Source organism: Carcharodon carcharias, chromosome 10 (genome assembly GCF_017639515.1).
Source record: "Carcharodon carcharias isolate sCarCar2 chromosome 10, sCarCar2.pri, whole genome shotgun sequence".
Classification (NCBI taxonomy): Eukaryota; Metazoa; Chordata; class Chondrichthyes; order Lamniformes; family Lamnidae; genus Carcharodon; species Carcharodon carcharias.
In genome coordinates this window covers 80,743,031-80,757,238 of record NC_054476.1, presented here as the reverse complement: position 1 = coordinate 80,757,238, position 14,208 = coordinate 80,743,031, and the positions used below count along the sequence as shown (strand labels likewise).

The window sequence follows — 14,208 nt, the reverse complement described above, 5'->3', positions numbered from 1 at the left end:
TACAATCTCCTTGCTAAAGCTGGCCATGGAGCAGTCACTGGTGGAGGTGCTCACAGCCCCTTGCAATGTCATCATTCAGGTTTGGATCAGTCTCTCCGATGGGTGCAGCCTTGCAGTGTGGATTAGGAGAATGTCTGTCCTGAGCTGAGAACACAGCATGCAGTCAGTGGGCAAAGCTGTCGCTAATTGGTCAGGCGGAGGGGAGCAGAGGTGGGTGGGGTTTCGGGCAGCCAAGCAGCATACTAATCTCTAGCCATCTAAGTGGTGGCTAGCACTCTCCAGGAAGTGTTAAGGGGCCTTCAGACTTAACCAAATCAGGCTCTTAGTGGACCCCTGCTAACCCACACGTCACTCTCTTTCATCCTGCAGGAGATGTACATCAGGATCATGGAGCCTGGTGAACTAGCTGTATGCCTCATGATTTACAGAGAGTGAAGACAAAGGAGAAGAGTGTGACGGAGGTGCCTGGTTGTGCAGAGGGAGGAGCAGGACCCTCTGGAAGAGTAGGCGGCTGGGACTCCTGCACACGCCGCCAAAGAGCCACATTGAGCCATCACTGGTCAGAGCCTAGCTAGACCCAGGGTCTATAGACACCGCCTTTCATTCCTGCAGATGATCAAGAACCAGTGTTGCCAAAGACTGCACATGTCTAGGGAACTGGTTGGTCACATCTGCCAGCTACTGCAGAAGTTGGCATCACAGGGACATGGAGGGCATCTATTGCCAGTGGACACGAAAGTGACTGCGGTGCTCAATTTCTATGCCAGTGGCTTTTTTCAGGGCTCCACAGGTGACCTCTGTGGGAAATCACTAGCCTCCAGCCACAAATGCATCCATGAGGTCACAGATGCCATCATCACAAGGGCCCATAACTCTGTGCATTTCACCTGGGACCAGGAGAGCCAGGATGCAAGAGCGATTAGATTTGTCCAGATCCCAGTTTCCCACAGATGTAGTGTGCCATCGACTGCACTCAGGTGGCACTCAGATCTCTGCCGCAACACACGGTCAACTATGTCAACCGCAAGGGCTTCATTCGCTGAATGTGCAGGTATGTGCACTATTTCCAGGGAGTGTGCATGACTCCTACAGTCTCCGTTGGTCACAGATCCCTGAAGTCTTCTAGAGTCCACAGAAGTTGCAGGGTTGGTTCCTAGGGGGCAAGGATTACCTGCAGAGACTCTGGCTGATGACACCTGTGCGACGGCCTCAGAAGGTAAAATGAAGCTCATGCTGCAACTCGCAACTTAGTGGAGCAGACCATTGAGATGCTGAAAATGAGGTTCCGGTGTCTGGACCGGTCTGGTGGAGCCCTGCAATACAGCCCACAGAGAGTGTCATGCATCATCCTCTGCTGCGCCCATTACAACTTGGTGCTGCAACGGGGAGAGGAGCTGGCTGAGGAGGAGATAGAAGTCTCCTCCGATGAGGAGGACACCTACTGGGATGAGGGTGAGGAGGTCCTTGAAGGTGACGATGATGGGCACGAGATCCTCGCACTGGCCAAATGAGACAGACGCACTCGGGAGGCCCTTATAACTACTAGATTAGTTGTGGATGATGATGACATGCAGTGAGGAGACACCATAGATCCTCACATTGCATCTATAAATGTTTGACTTCAGTCTGGCTCATGGCAGCGCACATACCCTCTGTGATAATGCTCCTGTCATGAAAACGCAGTGGAAGGCCTAATAGTTGCTCGATTGCAGGAGGACGATGACAACATGCATTGAGGACACTCGATAAATCTTCACATAGCCTCTGAGAATGTCTCACTTCTGTCTGGCTGAGGGCAGTTCACTTGCACTCTGTGATCAGGGTCATATAGCAACACAGCCATGAAACTTTAAAAGCATCTGATCATTTGTCCACTTTCAACACCTGAGCCCTTCAGGAGCACAGCATCACTGGCCCATTTTAAAGGTGCTGAGAGCACAGAGAGAATGACGGAACTCTGTGACACCTGCCCACGACATTCTGGCAGCAATGACAAGCACCATCGAGGTGCAGGTATCATTAACGTGTCCAGGGAGTGTGAGGCCGGACCATCACTTTAGTCTGAAGGCTGCACAAAGCACAGGGAAGAGGCTCTGGACTGAGACACCTGCCTTTATCTTGTGCAGAAAGGTTTTACATCTGAGTGACATGAGCACTGCTCCTCAGAACAAGGGGCCGTAGCAGGGAGACATTCTCGGGTGTTTATTGACAATAGTGAACATTATGTACAAGTGATTAAGGCCCATGCACAGGCTGTTCAACTGCATCTTCTTTCCCTCCGTGCCTTTTAGCACAGAGCGGAGGGGTTTCCTGTACGGGCTGCTGCTGCACACCCTTCATTCCGTTGCCCTCTCCTGCTGCCAGGACACGCCCTGGTGTGCCTTGTTGCTGTCCGGTGGTGGAGGTTTCCAGTCAGGAGCTCTCTACACGAGAGTCCTCCCCCTTTCCATCGGGGACCTGGGGTGGAGGGTGTTGCATGCAGCAGTCCCATACAATCATAGGTTGTGTCAGTTCACAGACTCCCAAGATGCCTGCGTCTTTTGCGTCTTTGTGGGGTCCGTGGACCACTCTTATATAGGTTGCTATAGGCTGCACCCTCTTTTTAGTTGCTTGAAAAATCATTTGCTTCTGTTTTGTTTGCACTTCAGTCCCACACTCCTGATCTATGGGCATCTGGAGGCAGGGGGAGGAGGGGGCGCGGAACAGGACTTCCTTGTGAACCTGCTCCTGGGCCTGGCCAATTTGGCCAATAACAGGTCCAGGCAGTGGGCGATTGAGGGGGTCGTCCGGCCAGACTGTTTGCCCCTCTTCTGCGGCTACGTTTGCCGCCGGGTGGCCCTGGAGAGGGAGCACGCGGTGTCTGCTGGCACCATCAAGGCCTTCCGTGCTCGGTGGACACCGCGGGGACTGGGGTGTTTTATTGACCCCCCTTAATCACATTTTGGTTTATTGTTTGTAAGTTTCCTTTAAATTTTGTCTTTTGTTTTTGCAGTTTCCCTTTAAGGGGCTGCCTTTTAATCTGTCCCCTGATTTGTTAATTTAGTTTATTTGGTTGGACTCGAAAGAGTTACATCTTTTTAACTTTCCTAACCCTGCATCTACATCTTGGTGCTCCCCCCAACATTCACAGCAGAGGTGGAGGCAGCCTGCTGACTGCTACTGTCTGTGATGGCCTTTTTAAAATTATTATTCATTCACGGGATGTGGGTGTCACTGGTGGGGCCAGCATTTATTGCCTATCCCTAATTGCCCTTGTTCAGAGGGCATTTGAGAGTCAACCACATTGCTGTGGGTCTGGAGTCACATGTAGGCCACATGGAGTCACAGATAAAGACAAAAGCGAACCAGATGGGTTTTTATGAAAATTGGCAATGGTTTCATGGTCGTCATCAGACTTTCATTTCAAATTTTTATTGAATTCAAATTCCACCATCTGCCATGGTGCGATTTGAACCCAGGTCTCCAGAGCATTACCCTGGGTCTCTGGATTACCAGCCCAATGACAATACCACTATTCCACCACCTCACCTCCCACCTTAGCGGGTGTCCTCTGGAGGGCCCCGGCCTGCTTTCGGGGACCTGTGTGGCGCTGGCACCCTCCTCGGCCTGTGGAGCCGGAGCTACTGAGGTCACAGGAAGAGGGGATTCAGATGGGCCGGACACTCCTGGAGTTACCAGGATGAATGGTCCCTGGGGGCGGTACACCTGCTGATTCTCCTCCCTCTGGGTACCCGAGGGCCCCTGGCTGACTCCTTGAGGAGAAGGGGTAGCTGGAGTGAGATTGAGCTTCCCCCCAACCTTCTCGCATATACACTGTTTGAGGTGAAGTATGGCGTTGGCGATAGAGTTCAGCCCGCGCTGAAGTGCAGGAGCGATGTCCAGGGCCAAGGTCTCCATGGCGGCCGCCATCCTACCAGTGTTGACCTCAGTGAGTTGTGCATGAGTGAATGGTGATGTCCCTTGAACTGGCAGTCAATGACAGTCCTGTGGATGTGTGATGGGTTTGTGAGCGTGTGTGTTGAGAGTGATAAGAAGAGTAATTTAACCTGGCAGAACGAAGGAGATCATTCATCCTCTTGCGGCACTGGGTGGCTGTCCTTTCTTACAGAGTGTTGGCACTGACCACGTTGCCTCCACCTCCCAAGCCTGGTTGGTCATGCTGCTGCCTATACTGCAGCCAGAGCATGGGTAGAGGACATCACGGTGGGCCTCCATGGCATCCAAAAGGTGTTTCAGTGACACATCATTAAATCTGGGGGCTGCAGTCTTTTTGTCTTTTGTGGACGTCTTCCCTGCAGTCGTCCTGAGCTGAAAGCACTCAGATGTGTGCGCGTGGCTAGAGTTTAAATGTGGCACCCGGCATGATGAAACGATGAGGCAATGGTGGTCAAATGAGAGCCCACCCGCCATCGAAATGGCATGTTTCCCAGGAATGCATAATTAATGCAGTGGGTTTAGGACGAGACGGTATGAAAAGCCGCCATTGCGGCTGGGTAAAACATTGTTTTACCTGCCCACTACTGCACTTAGCGCAAACCTGGGGCGATTCTGCTCTTTGGCTACTTAGTAAGTGCACAAGAGATTCAGCTTTAAATTGCTATGGGTCTAACATCACATATAGGCTCGACTGGGTGAAGATTTAAAGGACATTAGCAAACTGGACAGTCTGCACAACAATCGGGTAGTTTCAAGGTTATTAAATAAATCTGGAATTTAAATACATTAGCTGAATTTAAATTTCCCAGTCGCTGTGGTGGGATTTAAACTCACCACCAAATCATTAGTCCAGACCTCTGATTTACTAATCCAGTAATATAACCACTCTGCTACTATTCCTCTACCACACTGCTGTATGAGGTACACCACCAGGGGAAGTTGTTGAGTGGAGAATGGTCAGATCTTGCCAGGAACAATGAGAAAATAAAAAGCATGTTGCCCCTGGTTGCTCTGCCCAGCTTCACCAGATGTGTGTTAGCAGATGGTCGACCCACCTACCCAATCAAGAGGATTGAGGTAGCGAATGGAAGAAAGGAGAGAGGCTTGCATTATTTAGCATTTTTCATGACATCCCAAAATGTTTCACAGCCAACAAACCACTTTTAAAGTGGTGTCACTGTTGTAATGTAGAAAAGATGGCAGCCAATTTGTGCATAGATGGATTCTACAAACAGCAATGAGATAATGGTCAGATAATCTTCAGTGCTGTTGGCTGAGATCAACATTGCCCAGAACACTGGGGAGAACTCCCCTGCCCTGCTTTGAAATGGGATATTTTACATCCACTTGAAATGGATGGGGTCTCACCCAAAAAGATGACAGCACTCCCTCACGACTGCACTGCCTAGATTATGTGTCCCAGAGTGGGACTTGAACTAGCAAACTACTGAATCAGAGCAGGAGGACTACCACTGAGCCACAGCTAACATCCAAAGTCACAAGCTCCCCATTGGGGAATTGAACCCCCATGATTGGTGAGAATGCTAACCGTTACACTAATGAAGAAGTGATTAGCAAAGTACTTTATAGACTGGTGAGATTTAATTTAATCTCCTGGCTTTTACACTAACGCTGAATCGAACTTGGCTCATTTCAGCGGGAGCAGCATCCAGAAGGAATTGTCTTTTTTCTGCCTTGCTTATGGGAAGCAGGTGCGTGCCTGGGAAAGCAGCAGTTCAGGAGCTAACATGTTCTTTAGAAAGTCAGATCCGGTGTTTGTGCAGACATCAAAAGGACAGTGTCAAGGAGAGGACGAGAGCAGATGATCATCTTTGATGTGAAGAGAAACCTGACCAGGAGCAGCAGCACTCTAAATTTAGACTGCAATGGTATGAGGAGGGGGATAGCCTAAGGTCCCACTGTGAGCTGAAGCAAATGTCTGCTTCCTTATAACATATTGCAGACCTTGCAGTCGGCTTCATCTTCTTAAAGCTAAAGGCCTGTCTTCCAGACAAGCTTGGCGAGATTTAAAAAATTGTTTTCATTCGCCACTTCAAATGTTCCAGTGAGCTTTTTGATTAAACAAGTTATTTTCCCACATCTGGTGTTGTTCCGAGCAATGATAGGAAAATTTTACAAAAGCCGAGAGGAAAAGCAGTTTTAATCTGCTTGAGGCTTAAGCAAAAGGCCAGTCGAGAACAATCTGTATAGATTTGCACAGAATGGGAAGAAATTTAAAAAAGGACATTTTAACAAAGATCTATGGAGTTTTCAAAAGTGAGAAACTTTGTACAGGATGCTTGAGAAGAAAGACGTTTGAAGCCAATACTGCGAAGACACTTGGCAGTGTACAGCTGGAAATTACACTCCTTACAATTTGTAAATGCGATCTCACAGTTAATCTGAAGTGACATGTATTAAAAATGTAGAAAACCAATTTCGGATAGAGCTTGAACCCTGTATCCCCTAACAACAGAGACAGGAGTGGTACCTCTAAACCAAAGGCTTCCTTTAATTCCCAGTTTAAAGTTATACAAACTGTCATTATAAAATCATACATCACAGAGGGAGCTCATTTAGCTCATTGTCCATGTCCATGCTAGCGCTTTTTTTTCTTTTTCAACAACGTCCTCAGGTTACCAACTCTTCTTGCCAATTTCTCCTTATTAGATTGTCAAAATCCTTCATAGTTTTGACACTTCTATTAAATCTTCCCTTAATCTTCTCTGCTGCAAGGAAAACATTTCCAGCTTCTCTAATCGCTCCACATAATTGAAGTCACTTACCCAGTACTATTCAAGTAAATTTCTTCTGCAACCTCTACAAGCCTTGCTAAAGTGTGGTATTCAGAATTGAACACAATGCTCTAGCTGAGGCCTAACCAGTGATTTATAAAGGCTTTGTTGCTTTCAAACTCTATTGTCCTATAATGAAACCCATGATCTTGGCTGTTTTCACAGCCTTATGTTCAGCAGTTTTGAGGAACAGAATTAGTTTTAGCTTAGACATTTTCTCTCCAATATGGTTTGAGGATTTGGATGCAAATCTGAGGTACTACAGCTCAGCCAGTGGTAGGTGGGTGTAATTACTAAGGATTCTCTCAGCCCTTGTATTCCTTTCCCTTCCCACCTCAGGATGATGTGTGAGTTGGAGGGGAACTTGGAGGCATTTTCATGTTTTTGTAGCTTGTCCTTCTCAGGGATCGAGTTCTCAGTGTTAAGGGATGCTGTCAAAGAATGCTCAATACCATTCTCATACTTTTAAGGTGGAAACAGCCACCAACTCTAGCTCCAAAATGTTGTTTGCGCTTTTGAACTAACAACCGCATAGCAGTAATAAGAATGCACTTGCCAGAAGAGAAAAAGATTTTGGGATGTGCTTCAATACTTGAAGCTATTTCATCTGGAGAGATGGTGACTGGATCTCCACTGACCGGGCAGGAAGATCAGCAGAAGGATTAGTACATTAGAACAGCATTATAAGGAAAATGACTGGCTAGAAGTAAGGTGAGGATCCTGTCAAGACTACAGATACTCATAGAATGTAGTATGAGCTAGATAACTGCGATAAGACAAGAGCTCAGATGGTTTAAAAAATCTACCACAAAGACAACTTTAGAATAAATGGAAGAGTTGGAACCTGTAATTAGAACAGGTAAAGGACATTGCAACAAGTACAAATGGAAGAGGCAGCTGGTTAGCACAGTTGGCTAAAAGCAAGGTGCTTAATAATACCAACAGAGTGGTTCACTCCCTGTACTGGCTGAGGCAGTTCTTGAGGCCTGACCACTTCTCCTTGTCTCCTTGTGCTACCATGGCATTGAGATGTGGGGAGAGCCATGATTAGCAACCCTTGGATGATGCTACATGAAGAGGGTCTATAATTAGAATAGATGGAGGAGCTCAGATTGTAATTGGGATTGATGTAGAAGCTCAGATTGTAATTGGGATAGCTAGAGGAGCTAGGTCTGTAATTAGGATAGATGAAGGATCTGCATTTATAATTAGGATAGGAGGAGGAGCTGGTTTTGTAATTAGGATAGGCGAATGAGCTGGGTTTGTAATTAGGACAGATGGAGGCGCTGTGTTTGTGATTAGAATAAATGGAAGAGCTGCGTTTGTGATTAGAATAGATGGAGGAGCTGGGCTTGTAATTGGTAATTAGAATAGATGTGGTTTGTATTCAGTAGTGAGATTATTTGTGGACTGTGGTTGGTAATTAAAGTAAATGAGCATTGTAATTGATAATTGGAATAGAGAAGGATTGAGAACGATAAACTGGAGTAGAGGGTGAGGGTTGCCGTGTTGGTAATTAGAGTAAGAGTACGCATTTACTGTCACGCTTTCTGTGACAGTAAATGTGTACTTACCTAGTAATATGTATCATTTGTACAGGAGCTGAATAATCAATTCATCTTCTGCTTAATTGATGGAATTTTCAATTACCTAAAATAATTTGCAACAAAGTCCCTCAGTGGTGTTTTGCTGACAGGAACACATGCTTACAGCCTGAGGCCTGTCTCTATTACCCAGTTGTGTGAGCATCACTGATTCTGGGGCATAACAGGAAACATTGTTTAAGGTTGCCTGAGGTCTTATTTCCATCAACAGATGCTGTCATCACTACTTCCTATGTATTTCAGTATCAGCTGTATTTTACAGAGTGAAACACAGCGCCTGGCAAACATTAACTATTTCTTTTTGTTATTGAGCCTGTTTTTAGAGTGGAGAAGTTATACACAGAAGCCCTTCATTTTGATACAGCATTTTAATATAGACAAGACATGTGGGGTACCAGATAATGGACGCTCTTGAGGGTTCAAGGCCCCAGTCATATAGCCACAAGATGACTTGCTAATATCAAGCTGTGTTGCAGGTTTGGGGAAGGTGGGGGTATAAAAGTTTAATGTGTTGAGAGATACATGCCTACAGCATTGTGGAGCGTTGTACCCCGTTATCATCCATCAATATCCATTTGCACTCTATTCCGAATAAAAATGCAGTCAAGTTAGCCTTGATTGCTCTAATGATCTTTCAGCTTCAGTTGGTGTACTGATTATGTACTAGGCCACACAAAGTTCACATCAGAATTCATGGGAATTGGTTGATTATGACAGTTAAATCTGGATAAAGTCAGTTGGGAGTCAATGGCACCTGGAGAGAGGTCCGTGTCTTCTGAGACGTTTAGCTGGGAGTCTAGGCCACATTTGCACAACTTCAGGTAAACAAGTTTCTTCTAATCCAAAGATTACAACAGTGACTAGTCTTTAAAAGCATTTCATTGGTTGTGAATGAATTACAGGCTGCTCAGTAAGATAAGAGCCCATGGTGTTACAGGCAAGGTACTAGCATGGATAGAAGATTGGTTGTCTGGCAGGAGGCAGAGAGTGGGGATAAGGGGTCCTTCTCAGGATGACAGCCGGTGACCAGTGGAGTTCCGCAGGGGTCAGTGTTGGGACCACAACTTTTCACTTTATACATTAATGATCTAGATGAAGGAACTGAGGGCATCCAGGCTAAGTTTGCAGATGATGCAAAAATAGGTGGAGGGACAGGTATTATTGAGGAGGCGGGGAGGCTGCAGAAGGATTTGGACATTTTAGGAGAATGGGCAAAGAAGTGGCAGATGGAATACAACTTGGGGAAGTGTGAGGTCATGCACTTTGGTAGGAAGAATAGAGGCATAGACTATTTTCTAAATGGGAAGAGAATTCAGAAATCTGGAATGCAAAGGGATTTGGGAGTCCTAGTTCAGGATTCTCTTAAGGTTAACTTGCAGGTTGAGTCAGTAGTTAGGAAGGCAAATGCAATGTTGGCATTTATTTCGAGAGGACTAGAATATAAAAGCAGGGATGTGCTGCTGAGGCTTTATAAAGCTCTGGTCAGACCACGTTTAGAATATTGTGAGCAATTTTGGGCCCCGTATCTCAGGAAGGATGTGCTGGTCCTGGAGAAGGTCCAGAGGAGGTTCACGAGAATAATCCCAAGAATGAAAGGCTTAACATATGAGGAACGTTCAAGGACTCTGGGTCTATACTCGATGGAGTTTAGAAGGATGAGGAGGGGATCTGATTGAAACTTACAGAATACTGAAAGGCCTGGATAGAGTGGACGTGTGGAAGATGTTTCCATTAGTAGGAGAAACTAGGACCCGAGGGCACAGCCTCAGAGTAAAGGGAAGACCTTTTGGAACAGAGATGAGGAGAAACTTCTTTAGCCAGAGAGTGGTGAATCTATGGAATTCATTGCCACAGAAGGCTGTGGAGGCCAGGTCATTGAGTGTATTTAAGACCAAGATAGATAGGTTCTTGATTGGTAAGGGGATCAAAGGTTACGGGGAGAAGGCAGGAGAATGAGGTTGAGAAACTTATCAGCCATGCTTGAATGGCGGAGCAGACTCGATGGGCCGAGTGACCTAATTTCTGCTCCTATGTCTTACGGTCTATTGTCTTATGGTGAAGAACTTCGGGAGATTTTTAAAAAGTTCATTCATGGGATGTGGGCATCGCTGGCAAGTCCAGCATTTCTTGCTCATCCCTAATTACGCTTGAGAAGGTGGTGGTGAGCTGTCTTCTTGAACCACTGCAGTCCATGTGGTGTAGGTACACCCACAGTGCTGACAGAGAGTGAGTTCCAGGATTTTGACCCAGTGATAGGAATGGCGATATATTTCCAAGTCAGGATGGTGAGTGACTTGGAGGGGAAGTTGCAGGTGGTGGTGTTCCCATCTATCTGCTGCCCTTTTCCTTCTAGACGGTAGTAGTCATGGGTTTGGAAGGTGCTGTTGAAGGAGCCGTGTTAAGTTACAGCAGTCATCTTGTAGATGGTACACACTGTTGCCACTGTGTGTCGGCGTTGGAGGGCGTGAATGTTTGTGGATGTGGTGCCAATTAAGTGGACTGTTTTGTCCTGGATGATGTCAAGCTTCTTGAGTGTTGTTGGAGTTGCACTCGTCCAGGCAAGTGGGGAGTATTCTATCACACCCCTGACTTGTGCCTTGTAGATTGTGGATTCTGAGGTTGCGAATGATGGGATATAAATTCTAGTCTTTTTTTTAGCTGACGTTTGTGAGGTGGACCAGCAACCCTAAAAAGCTTTCTTTTAAATGGGATTTTGGTAGCTGATTAGCCAGTGACTAATTTTACACGTACGTGACTGAAAAGAGACTTCCCAGCAGCAATACCTTCATTCATTGCATAAGTTAATTATTGTTGCTCAGAAGTCAACAAGTAACTGTTAATTGTCAAATATTTGTAGTTGACAGAAGATGTAATATTATTGCCAGGCTGTGAGATAGGGAGCTAATTCTTTTTGATTGTGTCCCCCTTTAGGGGTCTTGCAAATCAGATTCTGACATTTTGGTCCTGTCTTAAAAAGGAGTGAACAGCTGGAAAGAGATTTCTGGGAAATAAGCCTTTGAATGCTACTGTGGTTAACAGCTAGTTTTTATTTTAAAAGATACCATTTCAATACTCTATTATCTCTGTTCTGATTCAGAAGCATATATTGTCTCGTATCCAAGTTATTCAGTAGATTTGTACATTCCCGGTGGTGAGGAAGACAGTGAGGGGAGTACTATGTGAACATTCGATTTCACTTATAAAGCTCCCATTACAGATACTGTTCCAAGTGAAATGTCATGACAAGGACTTTGGAATTTACTTTTTGTTTTTGAAAAAGAAAAGCTGCAAATGTGAAATTAAAACAGAAAAAGCAAGAAATGCACAGCAGGTCAGCCAGCATCTGTAAAGAGAGAAAGGCGGGTTAATGATTCAACAGTCTAATATGAGCTACACAATAACAACAACTTGCTGTTATGTAGCACATTCTAAATAGGAAAATGTCTGAAAGCACTTCACAGGAGCATGATCAAACAAAATTTGTCACTGAGTCACATAAGAAGATGGGAAGACAGATGAGTAAGATCTTGGTCAAACAGGTAGATTTTAAGGAGTGTCTCAAAGGAAGGGAGAGAGAAGTGGAGAGCTTTAGGGAGGAAACTGCAGAGACCAAGGCCTAGGTAGCTGAAGGTACAGCCACCAGTGGTGGAGCAATTAAAATCGGGGATGCGTGAAAGGCCAGAATTGGAGAAGTGCAGGGAGCTCAGAGGGTTGTGGGCTGGATGAGATTACAGAGGCATGGAGGAGCAAGGCTATAGAGGGATTTGAAAACAACAATGAGAATTTTAAACTCGAGGTGTTACAGAATCAGAAGCCGACATAGCCAGGGGTAATGGGTAAACAGGACTTGATACAAGTTATGATACAGGCAACAAAGTTTTGATTGATCTTAAGTGGAAGTGAAGAATACAAATACTGGGTTTAAAAAAAACCTCAAGTCCACTCTGACATATTCTACCTGCAGGAAGAAAATGAATGTCAGCACATTTACAATTGCTGACAGCACTAGGATGATGGACATTTCCAACTCATGCTGCAGTTTACCCAACCAGTGCATAGTAAAGGTGGGAATTATTGCATTTCTAACTTATCTCCAAAAAACATCCACCAACCATGGGTTCTTTAATCAGAGACAACAAGACCTGCAGAAACCTTAGACTGAAACAATGAACCCTGAATGCTGGGGAATAACAACTCAATTATCCAATCAACTGATGCACTTGCAGTGACTTGCGTGGACCAGATACACACAAGTAAGAACACCAATGCTTACAGACATATGCAGATTCATGTACAGCTAAAAGTAGCTTGGCCTAAATAGCCAAGTGGTTATGGTACTGGGTTTGTAACCCCAAGATCAAGAGTTCAAATCTCACAATGGCAAACTATGAAACATGTAACTTCATCTGAAACAGATGGAAACAGGTTTGTACTCGAAAGAGTATCAAGAGTTCATTTTCCTAACGATCTCGTGGAGGTAATTGTGGATTCAGTTGGTTTCCTGGTACTGAGGAGAGAAGGTGTGTGGTGTTGGTGTTGCTGCTCCTCAGTGTTTCAACTGTTTCTGCTGCTGCCTTTGGGGTTGTTGCTTCTGCTGTGTGCTGCTGCTGCTCCTGCACTTGAGGGTGTTTGCTGCTGCTGCTGCCCCTGCACTTGAGGGTGTTTGCTGCTGCTGCTGGACCTGCACTTGAGGGTGTTTGCTGCTGCTGCTGGACCTGCCCGTGTGGAGCAAAAGGAGAGAGAGGGAGAGAAGAAGAACAGCTTCTGTTGCTACAGGACAGGAAGGCCAGGAGGCCAGGACTGTGTCTGAAAACAACATCCTAGGTGGGTGTCCAACATTATTGTTTGTGTAAGGTGGGGGCAATAAAGGACTGTGTTTTGTAGGGGGAGGAAAGAAGACTGCTGGAAGGTTTGGGGAAGGACGCGAGGGGGGTGTGTGGTTAAAACCACCATTCTGCTACCCCCCCCGCCCCACCCAGCCCTTTCCCAGTAAGGCCAGCGGTGGCTGGTGAAGACATCGCCTCCCCCTGCAAGAAGATCATCACACCCCACCCAACATCCACCTTTCACTGGAGACACCCACCTGGACTCTTCCCTTTTCCCTCCTGTGCCTCCCTGTCCTTCACTCCTCTCCCTCCTCTCCTCTCCTGTACAAAAGGGGGAGGTTATTACTACCTCCCTCCCTAGGGAGGAACATTGTATATTTAATAAAAAAAAAATAATATATATATTAAAAAATATATATAATTTAAAAAAAAAAATGGCCAATCCTTCCCAGGGTGGGCGTGGCTCTGGCCTTAAAGCCAGTTCAACATCTCCTGTGGCCGGGCCCTCGAGGGCTGATGTGGAGGCGGCTTTGTCACCGGTGGCAGGGCCTACAAAAAAGACTTATGCGGGGGTGGTTGCTTCTGCAGCTCCTGCAGCTCCCGCTGCCCTGTCGCCATTCCGTCTCCTCACCAGGGCCCTCGGGGTAAAATGCTACGCTCACCCTGAGATGACTATTGAGGCCTGCGTTAAGGCTATGGCTGGGGTTGTCGGCCCCTCAGCCATTGTCGCGGCCTCAAAGATGTATGGGAGGGCCATCTTTTTCTTGAGGTCCGAGCGGGCGGTGCGGCTCGCCCTGCAGAAGGGGCTCACTGTGGGCGGGACTTTTCTGGCGGTGGATCCCCTTGAGGCCACCGCCCAGAAGATTGTTATTTCAAATGTCCCGCCCTTTATACCATGTGGGCTCCTCCTCCCCCACCTTAATAAGCTGGGGGAGGTCAGGTCGGGGGTTGCACCAGTCCCGCTCGGCCTCAAAGACTCGGCCCTCCGCCACGTGTACTCCTTCCGGCGCCAAGTTTTCGTCCGCTTGGCCCGGGAGGAGTGCCTGG

General features: G+C 46.5%; 1 protein-coding gene across 4 annotated transcripts in view; it reads left to right on the top strand.

Moving 5' to 3' along the window:
- ldlrad3 (low density lipoprotein receptor class A domain containing 3) overlaps positions 1 to 14,208 on the top strand; it is a 250,937-nt gene that overhangs the window by 156,203 nt on the left and 80,526 nt on the right. Inside the window, exon 1 of one of the 4 annotated variants that reach the window (XM_041197219.1) lies at positions 824 to 1,051. The exons of 1 other annotated variant lie outside the window; for it this stretch is intronic. In XM_041197219.1, coding sequence (XP_041053153.1) covers positions 1,015 to 1,051 — 37 coding nt within the window. In that variant the 5' untranslated portion in view covers positions 824 to 1,014. Of the gene's footprint in view, positions 1 to 823; positions 1,052 to 14,208 lie in introns of those variants that run through there. 2 more of the 4 variants (XM_041197218.1, XM_041197216.1) reach the window with 2 other exon arrangements.